General features: G+C 46.3%; 1 protein-coding gene across 1 annotated transcript in view; it reads left to right on the top strand.

Annotated features, from left to right (window-relative positions):
* Positions 1-9,375: 9,375 nt before the first annotated feature.
* Positions 9,376-16,450, top strand: part of adcy1a (adenylate cyclase 1a) — a 33,015-nt gene continuing 25,940 nt past the window's right edge. Inside the window, exons 1-3 of the mRNA XM_062395824.1 lie at positions 9,376-10,082; positions 11,771-11,920; positions 15,155-15,273. Of these exons, the coding sequence (XP_062251808.1) occupies positions 9,468-10,082; positions 11,771-11,920; positions 15,155-15,273 (884 nt within the window). The 5' untranslated portion in view covers positions 9,376-9,467. The remainder of the gene's footprint in view (positions 10,083-11,770; positions 11,921-15,154; positions 15,274-16,450) is intronic.

Raw genomic sequence — 16,450 nt, 5'->3', positions numbered from 1 at the left:
GTGTGGAGCGATAATCTGCTGGGGATAAGTGTTAAACACACACACACACACACACAGACACACACACACAGACACACACAGTCCATGAGGACGACAGGTCCCGACAAGGCCGGTGTTTATAATGACAAATGTACAAAAACACACATACGCTCACACAGGTGATAATGATGTTTGTGAGTCTGTCTCTGTGGTTCCAGGGCGTCACTGAGTCGCTGCTGAATATTTGATGCGTCAGGTTTATGGTGAAGTCGACCTCGAGCCGCGGTCACCGGCGGTTCCTCTGTCTCTCGGCCGCCATTGATCAGACCATCGTCCACCTGCTTCTGCCTCATCTGGAAATAATGAGACTATTGAGCCGCGCTCGCTCTGAACCGGGAGCACGAGAGAAAGACTCTCAACTCCAGTTAGCAGCAGAGAGACGAGAGCTGAGGCTTTAATTAAAGCCTTCAGTGTTTTATTAATTTCCCCGAGCCTCCTCTTGGATGTTTGCTGAGGAGGAAATTGGTCTGGTTGCAGAAAGATTCTTAAAGTCAGGATGAAAGCCACTAATTTATCCTCTGGACATGTTTTTGAAGAGTCTCAGAGCTCGTTCACAGCTTCCTCGTGTGGTTCAGACCATCAGAGTCCAAGGTTTATGTCTCTTATTGTCTTTACTGAGATTGTGATCACTTTGTTTCTCTGGTTTTGTGTATTCATTCTCTTTTTAAGCATCATTGTTGTTGTTATGTCTCTGTTCTGTTTCCTGTGTGTGTCATTGTGTCTCTTTGTTGTCATTGTGTGTCTCATTGTCGTAAGCAGTTATAATGAGACGTAGAGATAACAAGTCAACAGAGTTAAAGGTGTAACACAAAGACTTTAACCAGTTAAACAATCATTTAGTAAAACAAACATTTATTCCACTTGAGTTCAAATCCAGGCCTGGTCCCCAGACGTCAAACATTTGAATCCTTAGTTCTCCTACGTCTCCTTCACACCGGATTTGGACCTTCAGACTTTTCAGTTTAGTCTGAATCAGAACTCAGGATCAACCAGGAGAGTTTGAAATGGTGGCTGAGCAGAGGGACATCTGGGATATGAGACCAGATCAGCAGAAGACAAAGGATGGATGAGGACAATAGTCAGATAAGAACTGATATCTATGAGTGCTGGAGCAGCCTGATTGAATTGAAGGGGCCGTTGGGCCTTGGTGGAGAGAGGAGCTCTACTGATGTTCACCTGACAATCAGTCTGAGCAGCAGGAACCTCTTTATATCTTTTTAAGTCGACAGTCAATACGTTGAGATTTGACGTGAGGACACATTTGACTCTTCCTGTGTCTCCCCCCTGGGATCCGTCCCGATGCTCAGCCGCCGTGAAGAGGCTCGAACACATCACGTTTGAACACCAGACGTCTGCAGCTCTGTCGCGCCTGAGCAGACAAACAGAAGCAGAACCACTGAGATCATGAACCCAGGCTGAATTCACTTCCCTCTCCGTGCTGGCGCCACACGAGCCGAGCACACAACCCGCCGTGTGAACCACACAATTGTTGTGTGAACGGAATCCATTTACCTTTAGTTCACGGCTGTACTCCACCGGGGGGAGCCTAATCCTACTCTGCAGTCCGCAGCGACTCCACGCCTCCTCCTGAAAGCAGCGGCATGGAGGAAAGTCATTAGGTCGACGGCAGCTGCTCCACAGGGAATCATAATTGTCATCATCCGCCGTATGGTGAAGTGGGATTCAGCCGCTGCGGCTCGGAGGCGTCGGCAGAATTAAACGTTTCCTGTTTTTTCTTTTCAGACGAAACTGTTGATTCTTCCTGTAACTTTGTGATGAAACCAAGAATCTCTTATCACCTTCTTTCTTCTTCTTCTTCTTCTTCTTCTTCTTCTTCTTCTTCTTCTTCTTCTTCTTCTTCTTCTTCTTCTCCCTGACTTCATCCTTCATTCAGATTCATCTTTGAATTGTATCCATTCAGGTTCTCATCCATATTTTAATAGTGTTCATGTAAAATTCCGCTTCAAGCTCTCTGGAGGGAAATTCATGAAAAACACAGACAGTGTGAGAGACTTCTCTCTGTTTTAAAACTTCCAAAGACGCAACTGGTGCCGTATGAAAGGGAAATGTACCACTAAGTGTTGTGTGTGTGTGTGTGTGTGTGAGTGTGTGTGCATATGTGAGTGCACACAGGCTGACAGTGTACACGTGTGTGTGCATCTTAGTGTGCATTTAAATGATGGTTGCATTGGAAATGTTTCTCAGCTTCCCTGCAACGTCTCCTGCTGAGGGAGATGAGAGGAGCTGACACACAGAAATAAAAATATCTCTCAATAACACTCCCACACACACACACACACACACACACACACACACTCTGCAACCCAAGAGGCCACAAACACAATCAACACACACTTTTATCACACAGCCTGAACACCCTTTTTGTGTGTCTCTCTCATCTTTTCATTCCCCTCTCGTGCATATGGATGCGTATGTAAAACCTGCTGCTTGTTCTGAGCTTTAAAAAGACATTGAAGAAGTGTCACAGAGCTTTTGATGCTTTCAATAGAATTTCAACAACACATTTTTTTGCATTTTTTAAACAAATTAAACACATTTGCATCGTGTAAAGTTGTGAGTGTGTCTCCGTTAATGTTTGTGAAGTGATTATTTGGACAGTGGGATTCACAGGGTTCTTCAGCGGCGGCACAAATCCTCAGTATTTATGCATCAGAGCTGGTTTTTGTGTACTTCTTTTGTGCGTCTTCCACAGGGGCAGCACGGAGCTAATTGTGTTTGTATGAATGGCGGCGAGCAGGTTTGTTCATGAATGCAAACAACACTGAACCCGCTGCAGCAGCTTCCTCAGCCCCGGTGGAGGGGCTCCTATTCATGACTGTGCTGAAGAGCCCAGTCTGCTCCTCGGCTTCCATTTATCTGTCTGTGTGTCTCCCTGCCAGCTGGCTCCCATCACACACACACACACATCACACACACACACACACACACACACACACACACACACACTCACACACTGCATCCATGACCAGGAAATCACCTGGCTGTGATTATGGGAACAGGGCCGCCGACAAATCAAAGCTGAAATCTCGGGGTCACCTGGTTGGAGGCGGCACTAGACTTGCTCTGACATTTTCAAAGTTTATTATGGATTTATGAATTTAGTGGCTACACAGACACACAGGCACACACACACATACACACAAACAAACACAAACACACATCCATACAGACAGACAGACAGCGCACTTCTTCCACACACACTTCCTCTGTGTTTTTGCAGCACTTGTTGTGAACGTTTGTGCGACTCGGTCACCTCCGAAGCCCCCCCCCCCCCCCCCCCCCGTCCTTCATGTCGTAGACTCAATTTGGAGAAATGTCAGTGAGCACAATGAGCTGTCGGGAGCAGGGCCGCTGTGTCACGGCGCCACAGACAGATTCAAACACATCGGTCGCACTCATCATCATCTCCAACCACCTGAGAGAGAGTCGGGGAAAGACAGAGAGGGAGAGGGAGAGGAGGGAGAGACAGGAGGGAGAGAGAGGAGGGAGAGGATGGAGAGGAGGGAGAGAGAGAGAGAGAAGAGGTACAGGAGGGACAGGAGGGAGAGGAGGGAGACGAGGGAGAGGAGAGAGAGGAGGGAGACGAGGGAGAGAGTGAGAGAGGCGGAAGAGGAGGGGCAGAGGATGGAGAGGAGGGAGAGAGAGAGAGAGAAGAGGTACAGGAGGGACAGGAGGGAGAGGAGGGAGACGAGGGAGAGGAGAGAGAGGAGGGAGACGAGGGAGAGGAGAGAGAGGAGGGAGAGAGTGAGAGAGGCGGAAGAGGAGGGGGAGGGGAGAGAGGAGGGAGAGGAGGAGAGACAGGAGGGAGAGGAGGGAGAGGAGAGAGAGGAGGGAGACGAGGGAGAGAGTGAGAGAGGCGGAAGAGGAGGGGGAGGGGAGAGAGGGGCGAGAGGAGAGAGAGATGGGAGAGGAGAGAGAGGAGGGAGAGGAGGGAAAGGAGGGAGAGGAGGGAGAGGAGGGAGAGGAGGGAGAGGGAGAGGAGGGAGAGGCGGGAGAGGGGAGAGAGGGGAGAGAGGAGAGAGAGGAGGGAGAGGGAGAGGAGGGAGAGGAGGGAGAGGAGGGAAAAGAGGAGAGACAGGAGGGAGAGAGAGGAGGGAGAGGATGGAGAGGAGGGAGAGGATGGAGAGGAGGGAGAGGATGGAGAGGAGGGAGAGGAGGGAGACGAGGGAGAGAGTGAGAGAGGCGGAAGAGGAGGGGCAGAGGATGGAGAGGAGGGAGAGAGAGAGAGAGAAGAGGTACAGGAGGGACAGGAGGGAGAGGAGGGAGACGAGGGAGAGGAGAGAGAGGAGGGAGACGAGGGAGAGGAGAGAGAGGAGGGAGAGAGTGAGAGAGGCGGAAGAGGAGGGGGAGGGGAGAGAGGAGGGAGAGGAGGAGAGACAGGAGGGGGAGGAGGGAGAGGAGGGAGAGGAGAGAGAGGAGGGAGAGGAGGGGGAGGGGAGAGAGGGGCGAGAGGAGAGAGAGATGGGAGAGGAGAGAGAGGAGGGAGAGGAGGGAAAGGAGGGAGAGGAGGGAGAGGGAGAGGAGGGAGAGGCGGGAGAGGGGAGAGAGGGGAGAGAGGAGAGAGAGGAGGGAGAGGGAGAGGAGGGAGAGGAGGGAGAGGAGGTAGAGGAGATACAGGAGGGAGAGGAGGAGAGACAGGAGGGAGAGGAGGGAGAGGAGGGAGAGGAGGAGAGACAGGAGGGAGAGGAGGGAGAGGAGGGAGAGGAGGAGAGACAGGAGGAAGAGGAGGGAGAGAGAGAGAGAGGAGGGAGAGAGAGGAGGAAGAGGAGAGACAGAAGATGGAGAGACAGAAGATGGAGAGAGGGAGCCGGGTGTCAGGTTGGGAAACACCTCAACAGCCTATCAGTCACAACTGCTTCTGTTGCCATGGCAACGGGGGGACTGTCAGGCATCCTGGAGAGGGGGGGGGGGGGGTCCAAAACTCTGCTGCTGTCACTTAACTTCAGGAGTGTGTGTGTGTGTGTGTGTGTGTGTGTGTGTGTGTGTGTGTGTGATATCGAAGCGTCCTCTGAGAAATTGGTGCAAATGTCAAAAGACAAGGAGAAGCGTCAGTTTGTCACAAAGCTCATATTTATAATTATTGTCTTTAAATCGTTTGAAACTCTAATTATGGTTTGAATCACCTGTTTTTAAATGTGTGTGTGATCAGGGCTCTGTCATTTGATTAAAGATAAAAGGGGTTTATATTAAACTGTCACGATGAGCAGATAAAGACATTTTCACACATTTTCCTCGGGATCAATAAAGTATCTATAATATCCAACGTCTGATCCATAAGCAGCTCAGCGCTGTCCCTCATTCAATATCTCTTTCTTTAGCTTTAATAACAAATAAAGATTGAAGCTCCCGAGGTCTAAATTTATCAAACTAAACTTTGATAATGAATAAAACGTCCAGAAACGGTTCAGTCTCCATCACATCCTCCGAACCAAACTTTATGTTTTCTTCTCCAATCGCTTGTTTGTGTGTTCGCAGGGTTACGCAAAAACTCCTACTATTCATGTCGTTGCCCACACAGCAGCAGAGTGTGTGTGTGCAGAGACCTTTTGTGTAGAGGCGGCTTCACGATGCTCCTCATTGACGACTCGGCCCGTTGACGTGTCTGAGAGCCTCAGACAACAAGGTCAAGAGTCAGAGAGCAGGAGAACAACACCTGCATGTGATCCGCAGCTAAAGAGGAGCTGCTTCAGATTCTAACTGCTTCAGATTCTAACTGCTTCAGTTTCTAACTGCTTCAGATTCTAAATGCTTCAGATTTTAAATGCTTCAGATTCTAACTGATTCAGATTCTAACTGCTTCAGATTCTAACTGCTTCAGATTCTAAATACTTCAGATTCTAACTGCTTCCGATTCTAACTGCTTCAGTTTCAAACTGCTTCAGATTCTAACTGCTTCAGATTCTAAATGCTTCAGATTCTAACTGCTTCAGATTCTAACTGCTTCAGATTCTAACTGCTTCAGTTTCTAACTGCTTCAGATTCTAAATGCTTCAGATTCTAACTGCTTCAGATTCGAACTGCTTCAGATTCTAACTGCTTCAGATTCGAAATGCTTCAGATTCTAACTGCTTCAGATTCGAACTGCTTCAGATTCTAACTGCTTCAGATTCGAAATGCTTCAGATTCTAACTGCTTCAGATTCTAACTGCTTCAGATTCTAACTGCTTCAGATTCTAACTGCTTCAGATTCTAACTGCTTCAGATTCTAACTGCTTCAGATTCTAACTGCTTCAGATTCTAACTGATTCAGATTCTAACTGCTTCAGATTCTAAATGCTTCAGATTTTAACTGCTTCAGATTCTAAATGCTTCAGATTTTAACTGCTTCAGATTCTAACTGCTTCAGATTCTAAATGCTTCAGATTCTAAATGCTTCAGATTCTAAATGCTTCAGATTCTAACTGCTTCAGATTCTAAATGCTTCAGATTCTAACTGCTTCAGATTCTAACTGCTTCAGATTCTAAATGCTTCAGATTCTAACTGCTTCCGATTCAAACTGCTTCAGATTCTAACTGCTTCAGATTCTAAATGCTTCAGTTTCTAACTGCTTCAGATTCTAAATGCTTCAGATTCTAAATGCTTCAGATTCTAACTGCTTCAGATTCTAAATGCTTCAGATTCTAAATGCTTCAGATTCTAACTGCTTCAGATTCTAACTGCTTCAGATTCTAAATGCTTCAGATTCTAAATGCTTCAGATTCTAAATGCTTCAGTTTCTAACTGCTTCAGATTCTAAATGCTTCAGATTCTAAATGCTTCAGATTCTAACTGCTTCAGATTCTAAATGCTTCAGATTCTAACTGATTCAGATTCTAAATGCTTCAGATTCTAAATGCTTCAGTTTCTAACTGCTTCAGATTCTAACTGCTTCAGATTCTAAATGCTTCAGATTCTAACTGATTCAGATTCTAAATGCTTCAGATTCTAAATGCTTCAGATTCTAACTGTTTCAGATTCTAACTGCTTCAGATTCTAACTGCTTCAGATTCTAACTGTTTCAGATTCTAAATGCTTCAGATTCTAACTGCTTCAGATTCTAAATGCTTCAGATTCTAACTGCTTCAGATTCTAAACGCTTCAGATTCTAACTGATTCAGATTCTAACTGCTTCAGATTCTAACTGCTTCAGATTCTAACTGTTTCAGATTCTAAATGCTTCAGATTCTAAATGCTTCTAAAAACGCCTGTTATTTCCAGCTTCGTGTCCGATGAGGCCATTAACACGTGAAGCTGTGAGGAGGCGACATCACACAACAAACACGTTTGTGTAGGTAATGACCTCAGGACGCCGGGGATTCGTTATCCTGCTGTTTCTGGATGATGTGAAGGACAAAGTCAGCAGCTGCCCGAAGGCCCCCGACCACAAGCTCAATATTATTTAGATTTAATTTGTGTAACTTTAATTTTTCTTTGGGAATTTACACAAGCAGAACAAACCAGAAGCTCGATGAACAGATTCTTCATCCTTGACCAAGTCATCAGTAGTTTTCTATCTTCTCCTTATTTCTACATTATTTACATTTAAGTCTGCAGCCATAATATGTTGTTACTTGCTCACCGACCACATCCTTACTTTCCCACGTGTATATTAAATCTTGTATAAGCTGATGTTCTGATAAGATGAACAAACATTACACATTTATGCAAATATCCTTTACATGTAAACACTCATCGCTCCTCCAGAGCTGGAACAGACTATTTGTAAATATCCTTCAGACCTCTACTCTGAACTGTATCTGCACAACTTTCACTAAAACCAGCTTCTCTCACTCCTGATGTGCATTTTTCTAATTTATTGCACATTTTAGTTTTTTTCAGACTTCTCTTATATGTTATTTTTTCCATGATGTTCTTCTGCTTCTATGATTTGTACTATTTTATAGATGTTTCCTTTATTGCATGTTTATATTCCAGGTTTTTAATGATATTCTCAGTTGCATTTCATCCTAAACAGGTTTATTCTGCTACTTTTCATTTCCTCTTGAGGGGAAACACATTAGTTTCTCTTTAATTAACCCATAAGACATTGATCATAACAATTAAGAAAATGCAACCTCCTTGAACACAAATACATTTTCATGGACATTCTTGTAAAAAAACGTTTTAATCAACTTTTCTTCACGAGATGTAATAAAATCCACCTTTGCATTATTTATAATATCCTCTTACATCTTAACTCCCACTTCTTTACTCTCAGTATTTGTTCTCCCGCCAATGATTTGATCTTTGTGGGCGTTTAATTCGATAAAAAAAAAAAAGATTTGTGGCACATGACAATAAATTAATGCGCAAACACACTCACAGTATATGCACAACATGTGTTAACCCACAACACCGGTGCATCACGTTTTAATAAGCGCGTCCACGTCCTCACATTTCCTCTAATTCTGGAAGACTGATGCGCTATTTATATCTCCCAGCAGGACCAGTGAGTCCCAGTTTCATTCTGGTGCTGGAGAGGAGACGAGCTCCGGATTCTGCAGTGAGACGCGTGATGGGGACGAGATGCGGGAAAAGACCAAATTGTTGCTGTAACGGAGCATCCACCGGTGCAGCGGGTCTATTTATAGTCGGGAACTACATCAGCTCTGACTGCAGACACCGCGAGGGGGGGATCTCCACACAACCACCGACATCTCCACACAACCACCGACATCTCCACACAACAACCGACATCTCCACACAACCACCGACATCTCCACACAACCACCGACATCTCCACACAACCACCGACATCTCCACACAACCACCGACATCTCACCCGAGCAAAGTAAAGCGGGACTCGCTGCAGAGAACAACAGTTACTGTGCGAAACGGTGTCAGAGTCTGCACGAGCGAGAGGGACACACAAAGTGCACACGGGGATAAGACATGTGCGTGTGTGTTCGTGTGGGGGAAGTGTGTGTGTGTGTGTGTGTGTGAGTGTGTGTGTGTGTGTTTGTGTGAGAGGTGTTTTGATTATCCCCAAGCGTGATCCCTTCCGTGCGTCCTGATGTTGGAGCGCAGGATCAGTGGTGGTAACCCTGTCTGAGGCACAGCAGGAGGTCCGAGAGGGAGAGAGAGGGAGGGAGAGAGAGAGAGAGAGAGAGAGAGAGAGGGGTGGGAGAGAGAGAGGGGTGGGAGAGAGAGAGAGAGAGAGAGAGAGAGAGAGAGAGAGAGAGCAGCACATTGGTCGGGCCACTTTCCCGACGACACACCATCACTCGTCAACCTGTGGGTAGATCCCCTGCGCGCTGCTCCTCCGTCTCCTCCACCCACTGCCACCCTCTCCCCCTCTCGCAGACCGAGCCGAGCGCGACCCCCTCGGACAGCCAGGACGCATGCACCGGGAGAGGGTGCCGGTTCGATTCCCGCGCGGAGGAGAGGAGCCAAAAAGTTGAGGGGGTCGTGCGCCTATTCCCGCTTCATGAATGGCCCGAACATGGAGGAGATGCCACTGGAAAGAGTCAAGACCCGGCGGAGGAAGGGTCACTGCCCGGCCGGTGCACCCCTGGGCGCCATCGCCTGCGAGGACGAGTTCTCCAGCCCGGAGCTGGAGGCTCTGTTCCAGGGCTACAACCTGAAGCTGGAGCAGACCGCCACCCTCAAGGCGCTGGCGGTGCTCATCGTGGCCGCGTCGTCGCTGTCGCTGGTGGAGCTGCTGTCCAGCTCGCGCCTCACCTTGTCCAAGGGCTCGTACCCGGTGCACTGCGTGGTCTTCCTCTCGCTCTTCATCGTCACCAACGTCAAGTACCTGCAGGTGACGCAGCTGCAGCAGATCGCGAAGCTGGCGCTGCTGTTCAGCTTCACCTTCGCGCTGCTCTGCTGCCCCTTCCCGCTGGCGCTGGGCACGTCGGAGCCGGTGAGTGCCGCTGCCCCTGAGCAAGGCGTGTGGCAGCTCATGCTGGTCACCCTCTTGGCTTACGTGCTGCTGCCGGTGCGGACGCTGATGGCGGTGCTGTTCGGGGTGATGCTGGCTGCGTCCCACTTCATTGTCTTAGCGACGTCAGTGACCGGGAGGAGACAGAAGCTGTGGAGGCCGGTAAGTGTCCGTCCACTCAGCCACAGGTCCACCACGCACAGGTCCAACTGACAGGTAGAGGTTCGAGTCTCACTCAACAACCTGCAGCCCGGGGACCGTTGAGCAACTTCTCCAGTGAGTGGAATCTCCCATTCTGGTGAGAAGTGATGCTGAGAAGCAGCTCGCTCACTTCCCCCCGGGAGCAGGAGGTTCGAACTCTCCCCTGATCGAGTCCCAGCTCCGGGACACGATGCAGGTTCGAATCTGGAAAGTTTCACTTTGCTGCTGAGGAGGAGCTGTCCAGCTGCTGGTGCTGAAACCAGTGGAGGAAACACTGGTGTCATGGTTTTAGATGCATTCAAACCACCAAATATTTTTTCTGACTTCTTAATCTTCATTAGAAGGTTGTTCCTGTGTCCTCTTGAAAAGATCCCTTCTTCAATTGTCTTATTTGGATTTTGTGATCTATATGAATTCAAAATATTTTTCAGGACAATCACTTTACAGAGTTTATTTTTAAAGTAAATTCAACTTGTCAAGTTTTACTGTGTAGTTCGACATGACACATAATTCAAAGAAGTTTCAGTTTTAAACAGAACAGTAACGTTTTGATGACATCATATTAAATGAAGTGCAGCAGTGATGTTTTAAAGACAAACTTAATCCATATTATCACCACTGGAAATTCAGTTCCCTCTTATCATCAAGTTATCTCGACACAATTGTGCAAAACAAACTGAATATTCTGAAATTAAAAGAATTCTCATCAAATATTTTCAAATGAATCAAATAACAAACCTTCTGCCACGTTAATCTCCAAATGTTAGTGTAGAGAAGGAAAAGAAAGTTTGTTTTCGTTGACATGTTTAAAACTCTTGACCTTGTAGTTACAGCCCCTCGCCAGTGGGTCGGGGGTTTTGAAGCAGCGAAGAAGAAGACGTGATTTCTAGAGAAAGAAAAATTGAAGTTTTAATCTGTGAAAACCAATTAAGGTGAAACTAATTGAAAGATGTGGCCTCAGATCGGTTCATAGATTTGCGTAGACGTAATATCAGAGGGATTTCCAATTCTGGTATTGGAACATTTTCGTAACCAAAGAATCATTTGTTTTCTTTATTTTCCTTTGAGACGCACGAGGAGGTTAAATCACCAGATAATTAACCGAACAAAACAAAAAGAAAAAACACAATGTAGAAGGAAAACGTTTGACAGTTTCCAACAATCTCTCTCACAATCAAACACTCGCAGCTTTATGAGCTTCTGCTCTGTTGTTCTTAAACCAGCATACAGAGAAAGTCCATCATCCATCTGCCTGAGTGATTCTCTGACCTTTGACCTCTGACCTCTCTGCATCTGTCGACCCAAAGTGGCTCCAGAGTTCATTCTCTAAATGAAGTGTCCAGCAGGATCAATAGTCTTTGCTCTTTAATCAATGATGCACTTTGTCCGCCGGCCAATCCACTGTACAGCTTGTGTTGTCGGGGTCACACCTACGATTCATGTTGTAATCCATGTGTTGACCTTGATGTCTGTCACTCAGTCCATCCTATGGATTAATCAAGGATTGCAGAGTCTAATCTCACCAGGACGTTTGACGATTGCGGCCACAAAACACACACATGTGATCCTCCCAGCCTCACACGTGTGCACGTACATTTGTGTAGATGCTGCCGGCTCTGTTGAGCATGTCTGTTCTTGTTTGTGTGCAGCTGGTGGCCAACGCGGTGCTGTTCACCAGCGTCAACTTGTCGGGGGTGTTCGTGAGGATTCTCACCGAGCGCGCCCAGAGGAAAGTCTTCCTTCAAGCCCGCAACTGCATCGAGGAGCGGCTGAAGCTCGAGGACGAGAACGAGAAACAGGTGAGGTGTGAATTAACACAAACACACACAGTAAAGAATTAACAGGTGGTAAAAAAACAGCGTTAAGACGATAACACACATCCACACATTTCTCCTGCTCCTGAAATCCTCAGGCCTCCAGGGAGGTTGTGTGTTTTTTTTAAAGGTTTCAGGTGATGTATTCCAACAACCTGCCCACAGGCGCCGAGTAACTATGACAGCAGCTATTTAAGGAAAGAACAATTACTGTGGCACATGCACCGGCGCCACACGTTCCACCCCCTCCGCGCACACCTACAGCACACAGAGCGATTTAACTCAGACACAATCCGGCAACTTTAACACACAGAAACACTCGGTAATGCACCGCACCCTCCATTACAAAACACGCCTCTACCAGTCGTTTAATAGAGAATTAATTATCCCCCGAACATAATACGACTCTGCACATGTCTCACCTTCACAACGCTGCACTTAGCACCTGTGCTTTGCAGATTAGATGGTGATATGCGGTGTTTTCCCCGGCAGTAACAGGCTCCCTTCTGACAGGTAATTACACAAGCAGATTGCTTTCATGGCCTCCCTACTCCAGAAAAGGTCACAGTTTATCTGGGTGAAGGAAACACACACGGACCCTGATTCAGATCCGTCACCAGCCGCCTGCTGCTGCTGCTCGACACAAGTCTCCGATTCTGATCCCCCCCCCCCCCCTGTAAGACTGGTCGCTGGTCCTCACTCTGCTGTTTGCTCTGGGTTTTGCTCTGAGCTGGATCCATAGGTTCTATCGATAACTGAACATGTGGAGGCTATGTGCTGTGTGTCAGGGAGGGAAATTGACGTCTTGATTCAATCTCCGAATCTCGGAGGCAAGGCATGGTTTCCTCCTCAAAGCTCTGTTCCTCATGTCCCCTCACAGCAAGAAGGTTCTGGGTCTGAACCTAGAGGCCAACCAGGGAGTTTCTGAGTGGAGTTTCCATGTTGTCCCGGTGGTTTCCTGGGTAAAGGAAACTCTAACTTGCCCATATATGTGATTTTTGTTAGTCTCTATGTGTTGTCCCTGGGATTCACTGGCGACCTGTCCAGGGTCGTCCTCACCTCTCGTCCAATATCAGCTGAGATCAGCTCCAGACCCTCAAAGGATAAGATGTATAGATGATGGACGGATGAAAGGTGTCAAATAACCCATCAGCAGAGAAACTAACAATCCACTAACCTTGACCACTTATTTTTCAAGTTTCCTCAAAGAAACAAGATGTAACTTTCTCACCTTAAAGCAGCAGTTTGAGAAATGAGTCATGTTTTTCAGTGAGTGAGAAAGTTTCCTCTTTTCAATCCCACTCTTCACCCTGAACCTCTGCTCTCTGTAACTCTGGTGAGTGGGTTCGATCTCCTGTGAGAAGAACCGACTGAGAGTCACAGCTTCAGCTGCAGCAAGTTCAAGAGTGAAGCTGAACTGTAGATCTCAGTAGTTATTAAAAACAAGAGTTTATCTCCAATATTCAGCAGGAAACTTTTGAAATATAAAGAAGTTTGAACAGAATTTGGTGGATTTGTAGCAGCTGCAGCTCTTCTGGTTCAGGGAAGCAGAGGATCATGGGTAATATCCAGGTGTGTTTCAGTTCAGCGAGTGGGAATAGACTGTTTGTTCTCTACATGAAAAACACATCATCATTAATTTTTGACTAGAGAAAGTACTTTGACAAAATATAAATGTCTCCGGGCCTTTCAGAAGCTACTAAGAGATTAAATCTGCATCTTCACGGGTGTAGAGAGTAAATTCCTACAACTGGCGGCCGCATCTCTCACCAGACCAGCAGCTACGGGGAGAATTATGTGAATGTGGAGCATCGTGAAGATTCATGAGATCCCAGGGATGCAGAGGTGTTGGTCAGAGCAGTGTTCTTCTGTCGGGAGAGGAGCTGATAGAAACTCAGTCCTTTCATACAAGAATAAGTGGAAGGAAAGAGAAAAGGTTTCCTCCCCCGTCTCTTTGTTTTTCCACTGAGTGCAATCAAATTGTTTTCCTTCAGCCTCAAGTTGTTTGTGTTGAAGAAGCAGAGGTTTGGTGTGAGTTTCTCCTTCTGGTGTGAGAGAGAAAGGACCCAGTGGTGGATTAATAAACCAGCGTGAGAAGCTTCCCAGTCCAACACGGCTCAGAGTGAACAGAGCAGAGGAGCACGAGGGAAGAGAGGAACTGAACACACACTCAAACCACAACAACTTCACACTGTGGTTATCATCATTTCCTCACCTGACACAAACGTGTGGTGAGAAACACAAGCTCAGGTCCACACACACACACACACACACACACACACAAGCTGCTCTCCAGCGTTTCATTGGCAGGTGAGAACAGCAGTTGTGTGAATGGATGAAAAGATGAGAAAACTCCCGGCTGCTTTTAAAACTCTCTCTGATGATTCACTGAGTTTCAAAGAGATCGAAGAAGACGCTTTGGAAAATGAAAGTTGATCGATCGACTCTACAGAAATCTTGATATGTGATTGATTTGACGAGTCAGTTTTCCGCCCCGTGTCTCTGGGAGTTATTGGAGGATTTTGCAGCTCGTGAATTCTGCAGGAAGTCTATTTTTCTGTTGACTTGCAGGTGCACAAGAAAAAAGACGACAAAGCAATGCAGCACACAAACCATAAGAGGAGTCAGTAGAGATCATTTCTCCACCAAGACGCTACAGTCGAGACCACGTTTAAATTCACTAGAGACAGATTTGTATTTTGATCTGCACCAAATCAAACATTACTATCCATTCTTCCTCTGGCCTCTCCACAAGACTTCATACAAACGGGTTAAGAAGTGTGATCATACTCCTGCTGACTAACAAAGCTGCTTTCAGTCCTGCACGGAACTCCTTCAACATTTTCCTGAAACTATCCGGAGCGGCTCTAGTTGAGAACACGAATGTACGAACTCTTCCTGCCGGCCCCCGAGTGAAACATCCAGAAACCGTCCGATTGAGCCCAAGTGAGAACCGAGCAGGAGACTCCACAGCCAGCGAGTGGGCGGGTTGCTGATGATTCCATATTCACGTGAAACTGAATAAAAACCAAACACCTCAAACTAGTTTCCATGAAAACATGAAACTCTTTCCTTATATCTCCATTAATACAATCACACCGTGTTTACATCCACCTCCTCTCATTATAAACTCTGCTGTCGCCTCTGTTTTAACCCCCTGTCCCTCCTCCTCCTCCTCCTCCTCCTCCTCCTCCTCCTCCTCCTCCTCCTCTTCCTCAGGAGCGTCTGCTAATGAGTCTACTGCCCAGGAATGTTGCCATGGAGATGAAGGAGGACTTCCTGAAGCCGCCTGAGAGAATCTTTCACAAGATCTACATCCAGCGTCATGACAATGTCAGGTAGGGGGGTGTCATGACAACTGTGGGCCGCCGCGGCGTGGGGGGGGGGGGGGGGCAGCGTTGATTGGTTTGATCCAGGTGTCACCTGCTGTGACGTCAAGGTCAAGAATAGAAGAAGAGCAATTAAGATAAGCCGCTAACACCGATGTGATCAAAGTAGGAAAAGGTTCGAACGAGAGAAGCTACGACCAGCGGAGAGGAAAGGCCTCGTCTGCTCAGTCTGTCCTTTGAGGGCTGCTGATGTTTTCACATCTGGAAACAAACAAAACATTGTGATTTGATTCAATTATGATCTAAAATCAACTTCCGGAGGAAAATGCTGTTTTATTAGAAGCTCGACGGCTCGTTGACAAAGTGGAATAACTTCTGATAAGTGCAACAAGAGAAGAAGAAGTTTTGTAAATTAACGATTGACGACAAAATCATCACAACAGATTATTCCTGTTTTTGCTGATTCTCTCAACGACTGTCGGCTAAATACCAACATGATGTTTTAGATTAGATTAGATTCAACTTTATTGTCATTGCACAGTACAAGTACTTATACAACAAAACGCAGTTTTCCGTCTAACCAGAAGTGCAAAAAAAGGCAGTAAAGTGCAGAGTATTGTGCGTATTTAAAGTGTAAGGTAAATAAATAGATATGTACAGTAAGAAATATATATGGAATAGTACAGTATTAACAGGTATTGTATGATATAAGAACTATGAGTAGTCAGAAATATATATGGAATAGTACAGTATTAACAGGTATTGTATGATATAAGAACTATGAGCAAGATAAATATATAAAAAAAAATACCAACATGATGTTGAGAGAAACCTGAGATTTACTTCTACAGAAATAGTAGCTCATACAAATTTAATAACTTAAATCTTAAATCTGTGTTTAGAATAATCTCTGTGATGATGTTCATAAGAGCTTGGGGAAATTTAAAAGTTTACGGTTATGGTGCGTCCTTGTTTAAATTGTGTCTCTATTATCTAGGAGTGTCAATAATATACAGATCACAGTGAACAGGAATGAGAGGTGACGCCTGAGTGCTGCTGTAACGACTGGTTGAACGATCAATAATCTGAAAGAAGCTGATTGTGTGAGTCATCGATCAGAATCTGGTGTCAAACACTTGATGCTCCAGAGACCTGTGGCTGTTATCTGTGAATTGACTCCCAGATA

The sequence above is a fragment of the Platichthys flesus genome, chromosome 9 (assembly GCF_949316205.1).
Source record: "Platichthys flesus chromosome 9, fPlaFle2.1, whole genome shotgun sequence".
Taxonomy (NCBI): Eukaryota; Metazoa; Chordata; class Actinopteri; order Pleuronectiformes; family Pleuronectidae; genus Platichthys; species Platichthys flesus.
This window is presented reverse-complemented; position numbering and strand designations above follow the sequence as displayed.